We start from the raw sequence: 16,973 nt of genomic DNA, 5'->3' as shown, positions 1-16,973 counted from the left end.
TGTAACTTTTTAAAAACTTTCCTACGGTGCAAAGCCATCTTTACAGTTTTGTTGTTTTGTAAGCTTGACGGATGTTCATCCATCCATTTCCTAACCACTTATCCTGGTCAGTATCATGAGGGGGTCTTGATCCTTTCCCACTTATCCTGGTCAGTATCATGAGGGGGTCTTGATCCTTTCCCACTTATCCTGGTCAGTATCATGAGGGGGTCTTGATCCTTTCCCACTTATCCTGGTCAGTATCATGAGGGGGTCTTGATCCTTTCCCACTTATCCTGACCAGTATCATGGGGGGGTCTTGATCCTTTCCCGCTTATCTTGGTCAGTATCATGAGGGGGTCTTGATCCTTTCCCACTTATCCTGGTCAGTATCATGAGGGGGTCTTGATCCTTTCCCACTTATCCTGACCAGTATCATGGGGGGGTCTTGATCCTTTCCCGCTTATCTTGGTCAGTATCATGAGGGGGTCTTGATCCCTTCCCACTTATCCTGGCCAGGGTCACGGGAGGCTCTTGATCCTATCCCACATGTCCTGTCAGTGTTCCAAGCAAGACACAACCCTCATTAAAGCAGCTAACCAGTGTAATGCATGATGAATGTAGGCTCAAATCTCACTGGTCAATGTGTCATCTTTCAGAGATTCATTGAAATAATTCCACAACAACTGTCGTGTTCATTCGCCAGGACTAGAGGGGCAATGGCCAGTTGTTATGGGGAATAAACAGTTTTTTTTTCCCACTTCATATTTCAATATGGTACATTCTTTTTGCAAGTGGACTTCTGGCCAGAAAATGTATTTGCTAGTCAAATACAGGCGTAGATACAAATATGCTGTTCACTCCAACAGATGAGCCAACGTTATACTCCCTATGCAAATATAAAAGAACACTTTGCAGAGTCTTTGGGATTCTTATTTGCCATTTCATTAGCCACACATCCGGAGTATTCTCATCTCCACTCTATCCAGGAAAGCTGTGCCCTGTGCTCCTTTCCCGTCAGCTTGAATGGGTGGATTGTCATTCAAGTAAACTTTTGGGCCAGTCTGACAAACTAAAGAGCATCAAAAAGAGAGAGGTAGGTGCTTCCTCAACAGGCTTTTTGTTTCCTCCTGAAATGACAACGGGGATACAGTGACAAATGTGATGTTTTTCGTATAAACATCCTGCACAATTAAAACTGTGCATCTGACTATTCGCAAGAAAGGATTCTACTCATCAGCCCCAAACAACAGTAGAAAGTGGTATGTAAAAGCTAATTAAATTTCCTGTTTCCTCACATTCAAAGCAATGTAAAACTAAAAATACTATTTAAATATTATGTAATGTAAATTTATAAACATATATTCTAAGACAAATATCTTTAACCAAAGAAGACTTACCATTGTACTATTTATAATAGGCCTTTTAACAAAGTTTGCTTTTTAACTTATATATATCCTGTTGAATAAATAATTTACAAATGTTATCATTTGTCAAAATTTTTGCCTATAGCGCATATATTACACCTATATTCTTCTGGAAGGTTTCATTAATGTTATACTTCATTTTAACAATGATCATTGTCCTTCTTCCAGATTCAGAATGTGGCTTTGGCCAATAATGACTCTTTATGCCTTGGTAATGCTTCGCAGCCAGGTCAGTGTCTAATGCAATTAATAAACCAGTATCGTAGTACAAAGATAGGTTCTGTGAAAGACGTTACAAAACATGGGATAGTGTTTAATATTTGTTGTTCCATTGTTGGAACGTAACTGAAGCGAATCTTCGTTTTTGTAATCCGTACAGGCTACATCTTTAACTGGTAAGTGTTTTTTTCTTTCATGAGTTGCAACAAATATGTACTTATAGCTAAAATTCTGTCGACTTTCAGATGCTAACTAATTAGCATGTTTTGTTCATCCCAATACTGCTATTCATCATGATTGTTTCAACCTCTTCATGTTTCCTTTGTTGTACAAGCAAGATAAGCCATTAGCCTCTGATAATATGTATGAATCATGTTTTTCATTACTCCTTGTATTAAAATATATATTCTGGGTGGCAGGCTATGTAATACTGTTAAATATTGCCATACATTCTGTTTTATCTGTTACTGAACTCGACTCTACTCTAACCACATAATTGTATAGGTAGCAGTAATATCAAATGTTTTTGTACAGGAAATGTTATTACAGGAATCAGTTACACAGTTAGACCAAACGATGGTATAAAACAATAATCTGCATTTCAAGTAACAAACTTGTTTATCTGTTTATTTGTTTGTTTATGGATTTCAAATGAGTTCTTCTACTTTTAAGATTGCTGTTTCTGTTGTCAGTATCATAGCCTTTATTTCTAAATTCAAAGTACAGTTTCTTCTTAGGGCAGCTGCTTGCATACAAATTTACATATTTTATGCATTGGTAGGTGCTGAGGTCTCCTACTTTGCATTAATTTGAAGTCCAAATATTTTGATATTTCCACTAGATTATGCACCCTTGCCAAAAACAGTGTGCAAGTGGGACTTTCACAAATTGTGGGTTATGTATCACAATGGGAACTTAACTAGTGTTTCTCAGAAACACAAGCATACAGGATTACGTGTCACAACAGTGTTTCCCTGTCTGATCCTCGGAGACCCCCAGACCGGGAGCTGGTAGGGAGCAAAAACGTGGACTGTCTCGGGGTCCCCAAGGACCGGGAGCTGGTAGGGAGCAAAAACGTGGACTGTCTCGGGGTCCCCAAGGACCGGGAGCTGGTAGGGAGCAAAAACGTGGACTGTCTCAGGGTCCCCAAGGACCGGGAGCTGGTAGGGAGCAAAAATGTGGACTGTCTTGGGGTCCCCAAGGACCGGGCTGGGAAGCACTGTGTTACAAAAAGGGGCTTTGCTGGGATCTTAAGACATCTGGGCCCTGATTCTCAAACAGAGAACATGGTTGTTAAACAAACTAAGCTAAAAAAATTATTGGGGCTCCTTCGGATCCAGGATATTAATATCTCTCGTTATAAATATTAAGTCTTTCTAGGCATTTTTAATTTTTTTAAATTTAATATATATCATATGTAATGTTAATGTTTTAAGTACATTGTCACAAGCAATAACTAGACTTAGGGTGACCAGGTAATCTATGTCTGGGAGGAGAATTTGAGCTACTACAGGTTTTACAAACTCATTTAAAACTGAAAGGATCCTGCGTTTGGCTAAATAATTCAGTTGTTCTTGTGCCTTGACTGGTTTCACATTAACATTAGTAACACATGCATGATTATCAAAGTCAAAAATTTCAGACCCCATGCTGACCCCATGGTGCACTAACAACGACAAGCAAGACAGACACACAAGACAGACAAGCAAGAGAGACACAAATTCCAAAAGTTCAATCAAATTTAATACAGTGTGCAAAAGACAATATTGCAGTGCAAATAGTGTAAATCCACAGTGCAAAGGTGGTTTTTACAGTCTTTGTATTAAATTAAGTAAAGTAAAGAAAAATAGCTAGTGCTTGTCCAGACATTGTGGGGGCAGGGGGGAGAGAGGGGGCAGCGGCATCCTGACAGCTTGGTGGATGAAACTTTTCAGTCTGGTGCCGCAGACATGGAGGCCCTGGTACCTTCTCCCAGATGGCAGGGGACTGAAGAGGCTGTAAGAAGGGCGAGTGGGTCTCCCACAATGCTGCCTGCTTTGCGGGTTAGGCGGGTGTAAGAGGGGCGGGTGGGGTCTCCCACAATGCTGCCTGCTTTGCGGGTTAGGCGGGTGTAAGAGGGGCGAGTGGGTCTCCCACAATGCTGCCTGCTTTGCGGGTTAGGCGGGTATAAGAGGGGCGGGTGGGGTCTCCCACAATGCTGACAACTTTACGGGTGGGGTCTCCCACAATGCTGACAACTTTACGGGTGGGGTCTCCCACAATGCTGCCTGCTTTGCGGGTTAGGCGGGTGTAAGAGGGGCGGGTGGGGTCTCCCACAATGCTGCCTGCTTTGCGGGTTAGGCGGGTATAAGAGGGGCGGGTGGGGTCTCCCACAATGCTGCCTGCTTTGCGGGTTAGGCGGGTATAAGAGGGGCGGGTGGGGTCTCCCACAATGCTGACAGCTTTGCGGGTTAGGCGGGTGTAAGAGGGGCGGGTGGGGTCTCCCACAATGCTGCCTGCTTTGCGGGTTAGGCGGGTGTAAGAGGGGCGGGTGGGGTCTCCCACAATGCTGCCTGCTTTGCGGGTTAGGCGGGTGTAAGAGGGGCGGGTGGGGTCTCCCACAATGCTGCCTGCTTTGCGGGTTAGGCGGGTGTAAGAGGGGCGGGTGGGGTCTCCCACAATGCTGCCTGCTTTGCGGATTAGGCGGGTGTAAGAGGGGCGGGTGGGGTCTCCCACAATGCTGACAGCTTTGCGGGTTAGGCGGTTGTAAGAGGGGCGGGTGGGGTCTCCCACAATGCTGACAACTTTGCGGGTGGGGTCTCCCACAATGCTGCCTGCTTTGTGGGTTAGGCGGGTGTAAGAGGGGCGGGTGGGGTCTCCCACAATGCTGACAGATTTGCGGGTTAGGCGGGTGTAAGAGGGGCGGGTGGGGTCTCCCACAATGCTGACTGCTTAGGCGGATGTTATAGGTCTCCAGAAGGGAGGGAAGTGAGGTTCCAATGATCTTTCATGCTGAGTTCTCTATGCGCTGCAGGGTTTTGCCGGTGCGACTTCCAAACCACACTGTGATGCAGTTTGTCAGGATACTTTCAGTAGTGCCTCGATAGAAGGCAGCCATGATCAGTACCGGGGCACTAGCACTCTTTAGTTTGCAGAGGAAGTAGTGGTGTTATTGGGCTTTCTTTGCAAGTGATACATGGTTCTTTGGCCAGGAGAGATCCTTTGTGATGTGCACCCCCCAGAATTTTGTGCTGCTTACCCTTTCTATGGTAGGACCATTTTTGGCCAGAAGGGGGTGTTGAGTGTGTGAACTCTTGAAATCAATGATGACCTCATTCGTTTTGTCCACATTTAAGAGGAGATTGTTGTTGCCCCATATGGCCAGCTGGTGCACTTTCATTCTTGTAGTTAGTCTCATCATTGTCATTGATGAGACCCACCATAATAGTGTTGTCCGCAAACTGACTAATGGGAAACTGACCAATCAGCAAATAGCAAGATCTGAATGCTTAAGTGAAGTCCAGGTCCTTTTAATTGAAGTAGTAGTTTACAAACCCTGTCCTAGCTCAAAGTGTTCTACCTGACAAGGATTATCTGGTCACCCAAGACAGATTATATGTTTTACCTTATGTATCACAGACTTTTCAATGGGTATGTGCTAAAACAGGGGAGGGTAGCAAAGCAGGTTGGGTTTCCTCACTAAATTTTGCTAACCGTGAGGGTCTCTTTCATTATGTTGTGTGTGATTATCATGATCGATTGAAAAGAGTCACTTACAACCTCAAACCTTTAGCTAATAACCTTTGTTAGGGCAAAACCCCCCACCCTCATGTCTGTTACTCATCCGCTACATTACTGTAGAGGTGGCAAACCAACATCATTTCCATTTGTATTACTTTAATCAGCCTTTGTAGTAGTATGATGAGAAAATAATGCTAATTGATGGCATTTTAAAAGAGAATTGCATAATACATAACTACAATCTGTGCTTTCTTTACTTTTGTGAATTAGATAACCACAAAATTTTTATGAACATACTTCAGATGGGGAAATTGACCAAGTACTCTTTATTTCTTCATAATAATTATAAGATTTTTAATAAATAAAAATCAGTTTTAATAAACTGAATATCCAGTAAGCATAGTATGCTTACCGGTCTTATAAACCGGGACAGAAAAATTAATTGAAACTGAAAGTCAATTCACTAACATTGGAAATCAAGCCAACAACGTAAAGCTTTGGGTATGCATGGTAGGGCATTTTAGTAAGTACAAGGTAACTTACTAAAATTTTAATTTTAGTTTTCATAGGACAAACTCAGTTGCATTTTCAATTTTTATGCTGTGTTTGTTTTGTTTTATAACAGTATGTGACATTCGTGGAGAGAAATCCTATTGCCAACGTAATGCACATTACGACTGGGACCAGTCAGCATGTTATTTTTATGTAAGGTGTTGCAAGCAAATAACGTGCATTGTGTAGGCTACACATCATTACAAACGTTCAGTTGTTTTATTTATTTTGGTCCTTTTATACAATTTTCTAAAATAAATACACACATTAGTAACTGACTTAATAACAAATACAAAAAATATTGACGGAAAAGGTGTAAACAGAAGCTTTAGCTCATTATACCTACCCTTTTTACATACCAAATACTGGTCAACAACCCTTTCATTGTCAGCTACAATGACAAAACAAAACAACTAGATAAACAAACAAAAAAAACTGTAATTGTCAAACATTTATTTATCCCCTTATTTTAAAAAAATGAATTTGCAAAATGAACTACACATTCTTAATTCCTTATTGCCACTATTCCATAAGTTTACCTCTTCAACATATGTACGTACATCCATTTGTTTTTGTAGATACAGTAACCCCGTCATAGCGGACTCGCTTATAATGGGATATCGTCTATAACAGACGAGGTCCGCTGGTCCCGGTGTTGTGCGCCATTAAGAACATGCAGAAAAAACATCGGATATAGCGGACTCGCATATAACGGAATTTCGCTTATAACGGACAAACAATTTGGTCCCCAGGGCCGCATTTACTTGTAGTTTTGTTTGGCTATAACGGACTTGCGCATCAATAGTTATTTTCAAAATGGCTGAGAAGTCTGCTACGAAGCGTCGTTCAATAACATTCGATTTAAAACGCGAAATCGTTCTTTTAATCGAAACAAAAAAAGAAAACACACGCGGATATTGTACGTGACTATGGTATGAGTAAATCTACGGTCAGTGACATCTGGAGTAACTGTGAGAAGTGCAAGACGTCTTTGCAGTTTGGATGGCAGCAAGAAAATGCGCAAATCCACCTATGACGATGTTGAAGACGCGCTTTTTCTTTGGTTGAAGCAAGCACGCTCAGTTGGTGCGCCAGTCTCCGGTCCAATTCTGAAAACGAAGGCAGGCAGTCTTGCTGTTGAACTTGGTCACGATGACTTTAAATGTAGTGATGAATGGCTGGATCAAGAAGTTCAAGAAGCGCAGGGCTGTTACCTTTCGCGAGTGGCGAATCATAGTCTGTACCCCAAGACTGGCTACAGACTAAACTGCGACGGCTGCTGGACCATTATGGAGAACGAAACGTCTTCAGCTCTAACGAGGCTGGATTATTTTTTAAGTTGTTATCGGACCGCACGATGACGTTCAAAGGAGACAGCTGCCACGACGGCAAGAGAAGCAAGGAGCGCCTTACCATTATTGTTTCCTGCCAATATGGATGGATCTGAAAATCTACCGCTGCTAGCTATTGGCAAATCTGCCAAGCCACGTTGTTTCAAAGGTGCGAAGTCGCTGCCAGTTGATTACAAAAGCAATCATAAAGCATGGATGACAGCCAGTCTGTTCAGTGAATGGCTGATAGATCTTGACAGAAAATTTGTGAATGAAAAGCATCGCATTCTAATGATCGTTGATAACTGCAGTGCGAAAGACCCAGCTGTAGCTGAACAGCTTAAAGCAATACAGCTGGGGTTTTTGTTACCAAACTGTAGTAGTCAACTTAAGCCATGTGACATGGGCATTATACAGAAAGCAACTTCTGCATAAATTTATCATAGCCATCGAGAACAGCGACATAGACAACTTTGCCGTCGACATACTGCAGTGTCTGCGATGGGCTCGGTCAGTCTGGGGGAACGATATCTGATATTTTTGCAGGGAAAGGAGAAGATCGTTTAGAGACACCCCCATCTACAATATTCTCTGCTCGTGACTGGGGTAACATTTTTGAACGGCTGATTAAATTGCGTTTCTTGGACCAGAATACGTCTACGGAAGAATTTCGTGTCATTGATGAGCAGGTGCAGACAGCTGCTGTATTGACAGATCAGGAGATTGCGGCAGAAGTCAAGGCAAAATCTGCCGGTGTCGATGGTGCACAAACTGGTGACGAATCCAGTGATGAGGAGGCTCCAGCTGAGCTTCCACCATCTACACGCGAAGCAAGAATGGCGTTGACACTGCTGCAGCGTTATGTTGAACATAATGCTAATGATGCTGTTGAAGCGGACGTTCTGATGAACTGCGTTGGAAAACTTATATATCGCTAAAACCTCTGAAAGACATAATGCTTTAGAACATCTTTTAGTGTAGAGTATTAGAATGCCTCTTATCATTTTCTATGCATTCGTTCACTACAGTAGTAAGAAAAGAATGTGTGTTTGTGACATAAAATGATTCTTGTTGAGTTGCAGTAGGTGAAATACAGTAAATAAAGTTGGATTACTACTTTTCTGGGGTGTGGCATGAGTAAATGGTGTCCTGTAGTTGTTTTCTGGGCAACTCTGGTTATAACGGAATTTGGATATAACGGACTGTTTTGCCAGGTCCCCTGAAGTCCGTTGTAAATGGATTTTACTGTATACTTATTCCTTTTAGTTATTTCCTTCTCTGTCTAACTTTGAACAACCTCACTATATGCATGTAAATGCTCTTGATGTCAGTAAGATATTTCAATCTTGCAGGTAATTCAACAAAAATGTATTATGCTGACCTTGTGATGGACAACGGAACTTTGCAGAACATCATGGATAATCTGACCAGATTATTCCCTTTGGACTTATACATCGGCACCACCCACGTTGTTGTGACGTACACCAACATCACAACAAGTGAATCGAAGGGAGGGGGGGGAGGGGGGGTTAACCTCCTCAATAATCAAAACCAGCCAATACAACCCATTGTTGGGATATATATGTCATGTTATTTTAGTATATGTCGTCCCTGGACCCCCGTAAATGGGTAGAGACCTCACACCCTTGTGGGAAACCCAAAGGGCTTAGAAATACCTTTCAAACGCCAGCAGCAAAAATGATATAAAATGAAAGTTGCTTCATATTATAAATGAGCTCCTTCGTCTCTCCATTGGATACGTATCACAAACTGACCTGGTTTATATCAGAGCCCTTTTCCGGTCCCAATACTGTATTGTCATATTGTATGTGATTAAAAGGTTAATGCATTTTCATTTGTAAACTCAAGAGTTTAGCGTTTAAATTTTAAATGAAAATATTTGGTAAGCACAAAGCAACTGGTTTTCATAACACAAGCTCACCTCCATCTTCGCGTTTTATGCTGTGTATTTGTTTTCTAACAGCATGTGACATTCGTGGAGAGAAATCCTATTGCCAATGTAGCGCACAGTACGACTGGGACTCGTCAGTGTGTGATGTTTATCCAGGGTGCTGCAATCAATTGCAGTGCACTACAAACGCATCACTGTCCGCCCCAGTATGTCTGCCTAAGTCGAAAGGTATATGACTTTTAATATTATGGCACAGTTACTGTTTTTTGTTTGTGTTTTGAGGTATATTTTACTCCACCATCTTATGCATGATACTTCATTTCCTACTACTCTTTTGCTTTAGTATTTTCTGTGTTGCTGTTCTGACAACAATTATTCAACATGTTTTTCACAGTTACCGTTACTGGATCACTTACTTTGGGACTGCTATATACCACTGACCTGAGTGATCCAACCTCAAGCTACTATAAAACCATGGTGCAGCAAGTGCAAGCCAATGTAGGCAGTCGCCTGCCGTGTTGAAGCGTAATTACTGACCAGAGGTGGAGACTTCAGGTCCAGAGACTATAAATCCAGACCAAGATTTTGATTCAACCAACCAGTTGACTATAAAGAGTCACAGTCACAGAGCACTCAACTGGTTGGTTGAAACAAAATCTTGGTCTGGATTTGTACTCTCTGGACCGGAAATCTCTACCTCTGCTAATGACTGGAGTGCTATCAGCTGCTTAGGGTAAAGAATGGTGCCGTGGTAGACTTAGCTGATAAGCTGAGCATGTTATGGAACAGAAATAGGCCTAACCTGTACTGTAATTGTAAAAAAAAAATGTTTAAGTTAAACATTTAAGTTAACATATTTAATGTATAATTTTCATTTTCGTTCCCTGCCTGCAAGAATGGCTGAATTTCATAATGAAATGACAAATTAATGTCCGTAAAATATTGCCGTTTTCTCTTTTTTAGCTAAGCCAAATCTACAGTCAATGCAGCGGATTTGATTCCTTGACCATCACTGGCTTCAGGTAAAAACCCTGCGAAGCATGCGAGCAGATTGCGTAATCGCCGCACGCTGGCATGACTAGCATTCACCTTTGTCTAATTTTGTGTCTGTGGAAAATGGTCTACAGGAGTGGAAGCGTCATCGTTGACTTTCAGATGATAGTGAACATCCCGCTGAATTCAACCCAATTTGCAAATATGACGAGCACGCTGGAGGCCAACCTGAATGGCAGCTTGACAGTCACAACCGTCGGTAATAATAATACAGATTAATCATGGCATCTGGAGGGGACAAAATGATAGAAACAGAACAATATATCAGTATCAATGACCTGATGAGGAGCAGGGGCACCATTTGCCTTCAGTACTTATTAAACTGCTATCTTATGAGTCTCGGACTCAGTGGGACGTAGTGAGCTGTGAACCATTCTTCAAGAGTCTGGATGGCGTGATATCATTTAGTTTAGGTCTGATCCTATTATAAAATTTTCTTGTATCTGCCAGTAGCGTTCCAGTGTTTCCCCCTTTATCAACTACTAACCAATAAATTAGATATTTATATCACATTTCAATCAATATGGCAAACTATCTGCTTTTAGTGTTGCAGCATCATCTGAGTATGCGAAGAACAGGAAAATAAAATGGTCATGTTGCTCAAACAAACGCAGTGTCAATAGGCTACAGAAAGAAATCTGCTTCTTCTAGTCAAACAGCACACATTACTTTCCAGTGCTAAATATTTGTTGGAGCACCAAGACACTTTTAAGTAGTAATTAACCGAACTTCAGAAAGATTACAAGTCTGAAGACATCCAGTTTATATAAATATTACTGTGCTCATACTTAAGAAAGATCAGCTCTAGCCGTACATACATTGCATTCTGCAGTTTTGCAGTACCGCTAATTGGCATTCAACCTTGTTTAAGTTTTAATTGTATTCCAGGTATGGTGGGGTGTTATATACAATATATTAACTTATTGTCATAGAAAATTTGAACAATAAGAAAATGAGAGGCTTTGATAAACTGTAGATAAGGAGTGTTATTTTATGGCACATATCAACCAATCACATCTCAGAAACAAATGCATTTCCAACCAACCATATGGTCATAAAGGGTGGTCAACCATTAAAATACCCAACAAAGTTGATTGAGTTAGAGAAGCATACCATATGCTGCTGTTTTGGTAATTTGCTTGAGATATGGAAGAGATGCGTGTTATCCGTATCGCTTCCAGGATCAGTCCAAAATGGGGAGAGTTTGACTTGGACATTAAGACATAGACAATGAACTACGTTTACTACTAAATTGGTGGGGAAAGATGTTGCAAATTGACATCTCAGTGGAATGTGCAATAAATTAATAAGAGTAGTGCCAGAGTTAGATTTAACGGCTAGAAGTCAGACCATGCGGGTAAAAATGCATTAATTTGCTTTCACGTTTCCAGTTTTCCAGGTAATTCTAGAAATCGTAAAAGTTAGGCGTCGTAAGAAGACTAGACATTAGATTGGGGGGGGGGGGGGGTGTAATGGGACTGTCTGGGGAGTGCATTGTCATTCTGACAGCATCTCTTCTAGTTGTGATTTGAAGCCCCACCCCTTTCTGGTGCCTATTTCTCTGATTTTCACCACCTCTCATACCTTCCTTGTTGCTGTATTTTTGCAGGAATGGTTACATATCAGGCACCAGTTGGACCGTTGTGTTATAATGCTAACCAGAATTTGGAGTGTGTCTTTGCCGATACGACCTTTGGTAATTGCTCTTGGACGTTGTCTCAAGGAAACAGCACCGTGAATATTGTAAATGGGACTGAGGTGACTCTCATTTCCCCGTGTACTCTTACTCTTCTGAAAACATCCAGACTTTGGAGAGGTCTGTATGAGGTGGTTTCTTACCATATCTTTATGAAAATAAATATGAATAATAAAAGGTACCCCACTGACACTGCAAAATCAAAAATTATTCAAAATGGTGTGTAATTCCTGTCTTGTGTGCTATTGTAAATTTGCATGAAAAAATGGTGCTTTCTCTGTTTCTCTCAAGGTAATTACACATGCAGTTTTTCCAAGGGTCCCCTTTCTCACAAAGCCATCATAGATGTGGACATAGCATTGCTACCAGAGCAAATTCAAATATCCAACAGTCCTCAGTACCCGGATTGCAACGCCACCAAAAATACTATAGAGCTCCCTGTTTCCTGTGCAATACAGAATAGCACTGAAAATTACAATGTAACTTGGAATACCACTGGATGTAGCATTAGAAAAACTTTTTCAGACGTGGTGAACACATTATTTAGCCTCCGCATGTCGAACGTGACGGTGAGCATCAATTGTAGTAACTCTGATGTGAATCCCACGGTCACCTGTACATATATAAACAGAAAAAGTCAAGTAGCAAATGCCACACTCACAATACCTGTCATTTATGGTAAGTTAATTTTTATTATGATTATTTTTGCTACAAACAAGCCGGCATGCTGTTTATATGCTAACCCAGAAAACACATGAGCGTTAATATGTTGGATGTATAATGCTTGTCGGTGTTAATATTAACTTGAATTATGCTGCACTCTAGCACAAATGTCTAGACTCTTAATTGGAGTGCATTTGAAGTGGTGTTAGAGCATTCAGTATGTTACATTTTTGGGTATACCATGAAAGCTGACTGACTGCTGCGTATCAATTGACTTGATGGCTGTAATCAGTGACCTAATGAACTCGGTGTGTCTTCAGTCACCTCTCTGAAAGGATGTTTTTCTTTCTCTTTAAATCAGCCGGTACCATTGTTTGTACTGCCGATAGCATCTGGCCCAAAGCAAAGTCCAACACTACTGCCATACTGCCGTGCCCCGCAAGTATTCCCGCAGTTGGAAGCTGGACGCGAAATTGCTTTGCAAATGGTACCTGGGATCAGCTGCAGTCGACTTGTGTTAATCTGCAACTGTACAATCTTCTCCAAGATGCTTTGGTAAATATTACTTTTTGCATAAGATAGGGAAAATTAGCAACATAGAACCTGGAAATCCTTTTTTAAAGAAAAAAGTCGATAATTGATGCTTGTTTTGAAACAGCTTCAAATCATTTGATCACATTAAGGAAATGATTTAATATTTTGCATAATGTTTTAATTATGTTTTTTATTTCAGGACTTAGCAAAAGGACATGGGGACTACGTTACGGCTGCCTTCAGCATTTTTGATTCTTTAAAAAATTCTACTGACAACAGTAGCACAATCAATACGCATGAAAACATAAATGCATCTGTAAATATTCTATGGATTGTGGGGAATGCCTCAAAACCCAATGTGATGTTAAATGACTCCATCTTGCCTGTGAGCATTTCTTTTTGTAATCCAGTAAAATCCAGTATCGCCATGTAATTGTTTTATGGCATAGTCTTTCCACATCATTCTTTGATAATAAAAAAAGCTATGTATTAGATATAAGAATACATTTTAACATTGTATGTTAGTGTTATTTTACATGCAGTAATGTCTTTGATACATGTAATGAGAAAAATAACTGGATAAAATATTCAGAAATTGATTAATTTAGTGAAAGCGTGAATTAGAAAGCTTTGACATGCATTTTGTATTTTGTAACACTTTACTTAATGCCATATTTTTACTAATTCATAAACACGTTCATAATACATTATATTGCATTCATAAAGAATTACTATAAATATGGCTATAAATATTTATCAAAAGGCATAACACCTTATAACCATGTTCATTATGCATTATGCATGTGTTATGAAGCTCTCATCTATAACGCACTATAGATACCTTTATAATGCAGTACAAAGCATTCTTAATTTTTATACCAACCATTATAATGCATTATGAAGGTATCTATAGTGCATTTCGGTTGAGAGCTTCATAAAGCATTCATAATGCATAATAAACATGGCTTTCTCATGTTTTTCATATTCAGAAATATTTTAGTATATGTTCTCACTAACAGTTTTCTCTTATAGACTTTGCTACCTTCTGCAAGCAATTTGTTGGAAGACTCCCTGCATGCAGTATGGGCTCCGAAGAATACGAGTAACGTGTCTGCGTACCTGTCTGTTCTGTACCTGCAGTCCATGGAAAAGCTAATACAAACTGTACAACTCAATTCATCTTCCACTAGCGGCGATAACACCCACAAGTACCCAAACGTCCAACTCACAAGCTGTAGTGGTATTTGTAACAATACAGTGTTCAATGTATCAGTCAGCACACCAGGCCAAACCAGTGGAAACCTGAACATAATTGGGTACAGAACTCTGGATAACCTCCTGCCCAAAGATGACAAAATGAATTTAAACAGCATTGTAATGTCGACAATGTTTCAAAACAATGTTACAACACTGACAAAGGAGATCGCTATCACTTTCTCATTGATCAGTGGAAGGTTACAGGATTATGAGATGGATTGTGTTTTTTGGAATTTTATTACCATGACATGGTCGAGTGAAGGCTGTTATTGGAACAAAACAAGTTCAAAGGACCAGATGATTTGTATATGCAACCACCTCACTTCATTCTCAACGCTCATGTCAAAATCACCAATAGTACTTCCATACCTGGATGAAATAACCTACGTCGGCTTGGCAGCCTCAATCTCTTCCCTCATTGTCTGTCTTATAATAGAATTTATGGTGTGGAACACAGTTGTCAAGTCAAGCGTCTCTCATTTCCGTCACACCGCCCTGGTCAACATCTCGTTGTGTCTACTAATGGGAGACTCTGTCTTCTTGGTCAATTCCTTTTACGAGAACCAGAAGTGGTGTTGCACATTCACGGTCATTAAGCACTTCTTCTACCTGTCGATGTTTTTCTGGATGCTCTGTTTAAGCACCATGCTTCTTCATCAGCTCATTTTTGTCTTTCACCAAATGAGAAAGAAGGTCTACCTGACTATTTCTATTTCCATAGGCTATGTCTGCCCTTTGATAATAGTCTTGCTGACCTACAAGATCTACAACGATGGAGCTGAAAATGTCTATTATAATGCTAGGAGTTGTTGGTTGAACTATATTAGTCCATTTAATGGTTCAATCCATGCTTTTATTTTCCCGGTTTTAACAATAGTTTTTATTAACTTCTTTTCTATGATGGTGGTCATTACCAAACTCCTGAGACCACAAGTCTCAGAGGGAAGCAAAGGAGATCAGAAAGAGATGGCCAAAAGCATTCTGAAAGCAATCGTTTTCTTAACACCTATTTTTGGAGTAACTTGGATTTTGGGATTTTTTGTACTGGTCCTTGACCTCACTGAAGGATTTTGGGCATATTTTGTCAACTATGCATTTACCATAATAAATTCTTTACAGGTATGTTCAGGGTGTTACGATTCGTCAAAAAATATGTTTTTTTTTTTGTGTCATTCTACAGCAGGATGTAATTTATGCTTTCTCATTTTTATTCAGGGACTTTTAATTTTGCTTACTGGATGTTTTGGAGAGAAAAAGGTAATTCACAAAAGAATTGTTTTAGATATTGTGTATTTTGCTTCTACCATGAAAGAAGACTATAATACGGAACCTCTGAAAGGACCAGTGTAAAAAACGACATACTTTCGCGTAAGACCATTTGACATTTTTGCACAGGTCCCTTTAGGGGCTCCGTACTATAATTACCTTCAAGTATATTTATTATCATTAAAGTATTACCATACAACAGTGATATTAAATAAATACTGTTTCAAGTACCCTTTTCTCTTGAAAAATAGGTTCGCGATGCCCTACTACAACGTTTCACCTCATCGGTAGGTTAATGTTCGCCATTTAAAAGGCTCATCTCAAATGTCATATTTTCAGATTTGTAAATAAAGTCTCTCTCTTTTTCAGACGACAAACCCATCGAAAAACGAGAACTCTACAAAAGGGTCATCATTCAAAAAATAGAAGTTCTACGCTTTCAGACAGGTAGAATGTCTTTCCCTTTTAAAAACTTTTTTATGGACATTTATAATATAATATTTACAGAAAAATTTGCCTTCATAAGTAACTGTAATATTGTTTACCCTTCTAGACTGCAGTGAGCATTTACAAATAACAGCACGAAAAATACATCAAATTAGACCAGCCTTTCTCAACCTGGGGGTCGCCCGATCATTGTGAAAAACTGTACACTTACTAAATAAAATTTGAATTTTGATTAAATAGATTTTTAAGTAGGTTTAGTTTGTTTTTTTCACCGTGGACAGGGCTGTGTCCATCCGCACCTAGATATGGGATAATGGAGGGGGGCGTACGGTGGGGGTCACGAACACCAACCAATGTTATCTTGGGGGTCGTCACTCAAAAAGGTTGAGAACCACTGAATTAGACATACATGTTAGATGAAAACAATTGTTCTGTTCGTTTTAAAATACCAATCGTTTTTGTATAAACAGACATTACCTGCTTTAGAGAGTTATATAGATTATAATTTTATGAAAACCTGTGAAAATCTTACACAGAGCAAAATAGCTGACAGTTATTTTTATGTGGGTCATATCATCATATAAATATAGAAGGATTTACGTGCCTTTGGCAAATTAAGAAAGTATATTTCATATTTAAATTTTGCTTGAGAATTTATTTGTGTAATTGTGATTAATGTACCTCTTTTTGTGAGCATTTCAGAATAAAAAAAAAATATATATATAGCATTGTTACATTTCTGTGAAATGCTTTTTACATGGTCTGTTAAAGTAATGTGTACTGTGGAGTAAATATGTAAATATACATTTTAGCTTTGTTGATTTGAAATTATGTGAGAGTAAGTCATATGCTTATAAATGAGAAAACAACTGTTGTACAAATGATTACATAAATAAAGCAAACTACTGGTTATACTA

The 16,973-nt window shown here is 39.8% G+C and overlaps 1 protein-coding gene across 1 annotated transcript; it reads left to right on the top strand.

Annotated features, from left to right (window-relative positions):
* The first annotated feature begins 874 nt into the window (after positions 1 to 874).
* adgrf3a (adhesion G protein-coupled receptor F3a) lies at positions 875 to 16,973 on the top strand. Its single transcript, XM_048975360.1, has 17 exons — positions 875 to 1,241; positions 1,575 to 1,635; positions 1,786 to 1,801; positions 8,581 to 8,727; positions 9,213 to 9,368; positions 9,535 to 9,638; positions 10,104 to 10,162; positions 10,268 to 10,392; positions 11,803 to 12,009; positions 12,181 to 12,567; positions 12,914 to 13,107; positions 13,286 to 13,471; positions 14,119 to 15,462; positions 15,559 to 15,600; positions 15,861 to 15,896; positions 15,979 to 16,056; positions 16,163 to 16,973. The coding sequence occupies exons 2-16, from the start codon at positions 1,582 to 1,584 to the stop codon at positions 16,033 to 16,035; spliced, it is 3,114 nt and encodes a 1,037-aa protein (XP_048831317.1). The 5' UTR covers positions 875 to 1,241; positions 1,575 to 1,581; the 3' UTR covers positions 16,036 to 16,056; positions 16,163 to 16,973.

Source organism: Brienomyrus brachyistius, chromosome 14 (genome assembly GCF_023856365.1).
Source record: "Brienomyrus brachyistius isolate T26 chromosome 14, BBRACH_0.4, whole genome shotgun sequence".
Classification (NCBI taxonomy): domain Eukaryota; kingdom Metazoa; phylum Chordata; class Actinopteri; order Osteoglossiformes; family Mormyridae; genus Brienomyrus; species Brienomyrus brachyistius.
This window is presented reverse-complemented; position numbering and strand designations above follow the sequence as displayed.

Bases quoted from the DNA above. Each gene is read 5' to 3' on its own strand.
- adgrf3a (XM_048975360.1), top strand. From the start codon at position 1,582: ATGTGGCTTTGGCCAATAATGACTCTTTATGCCTTGGTAATGCTTCGC. The intron at 9,639-10,103 runs GTAGGCAGTCGC...TCTCTTTTTTAG, and splicing joins TGCAGCAAGTGCAAGCCAAT to CTAAGCCAAATCTACAGTCA. The intron at 13,108-13,285 runs GTAAATATTACT...TTTTTATTTCAG, and splicing joins ATCTTCTCCAAGATGCTTTG to GACTTAGCAAAAGGACATGG.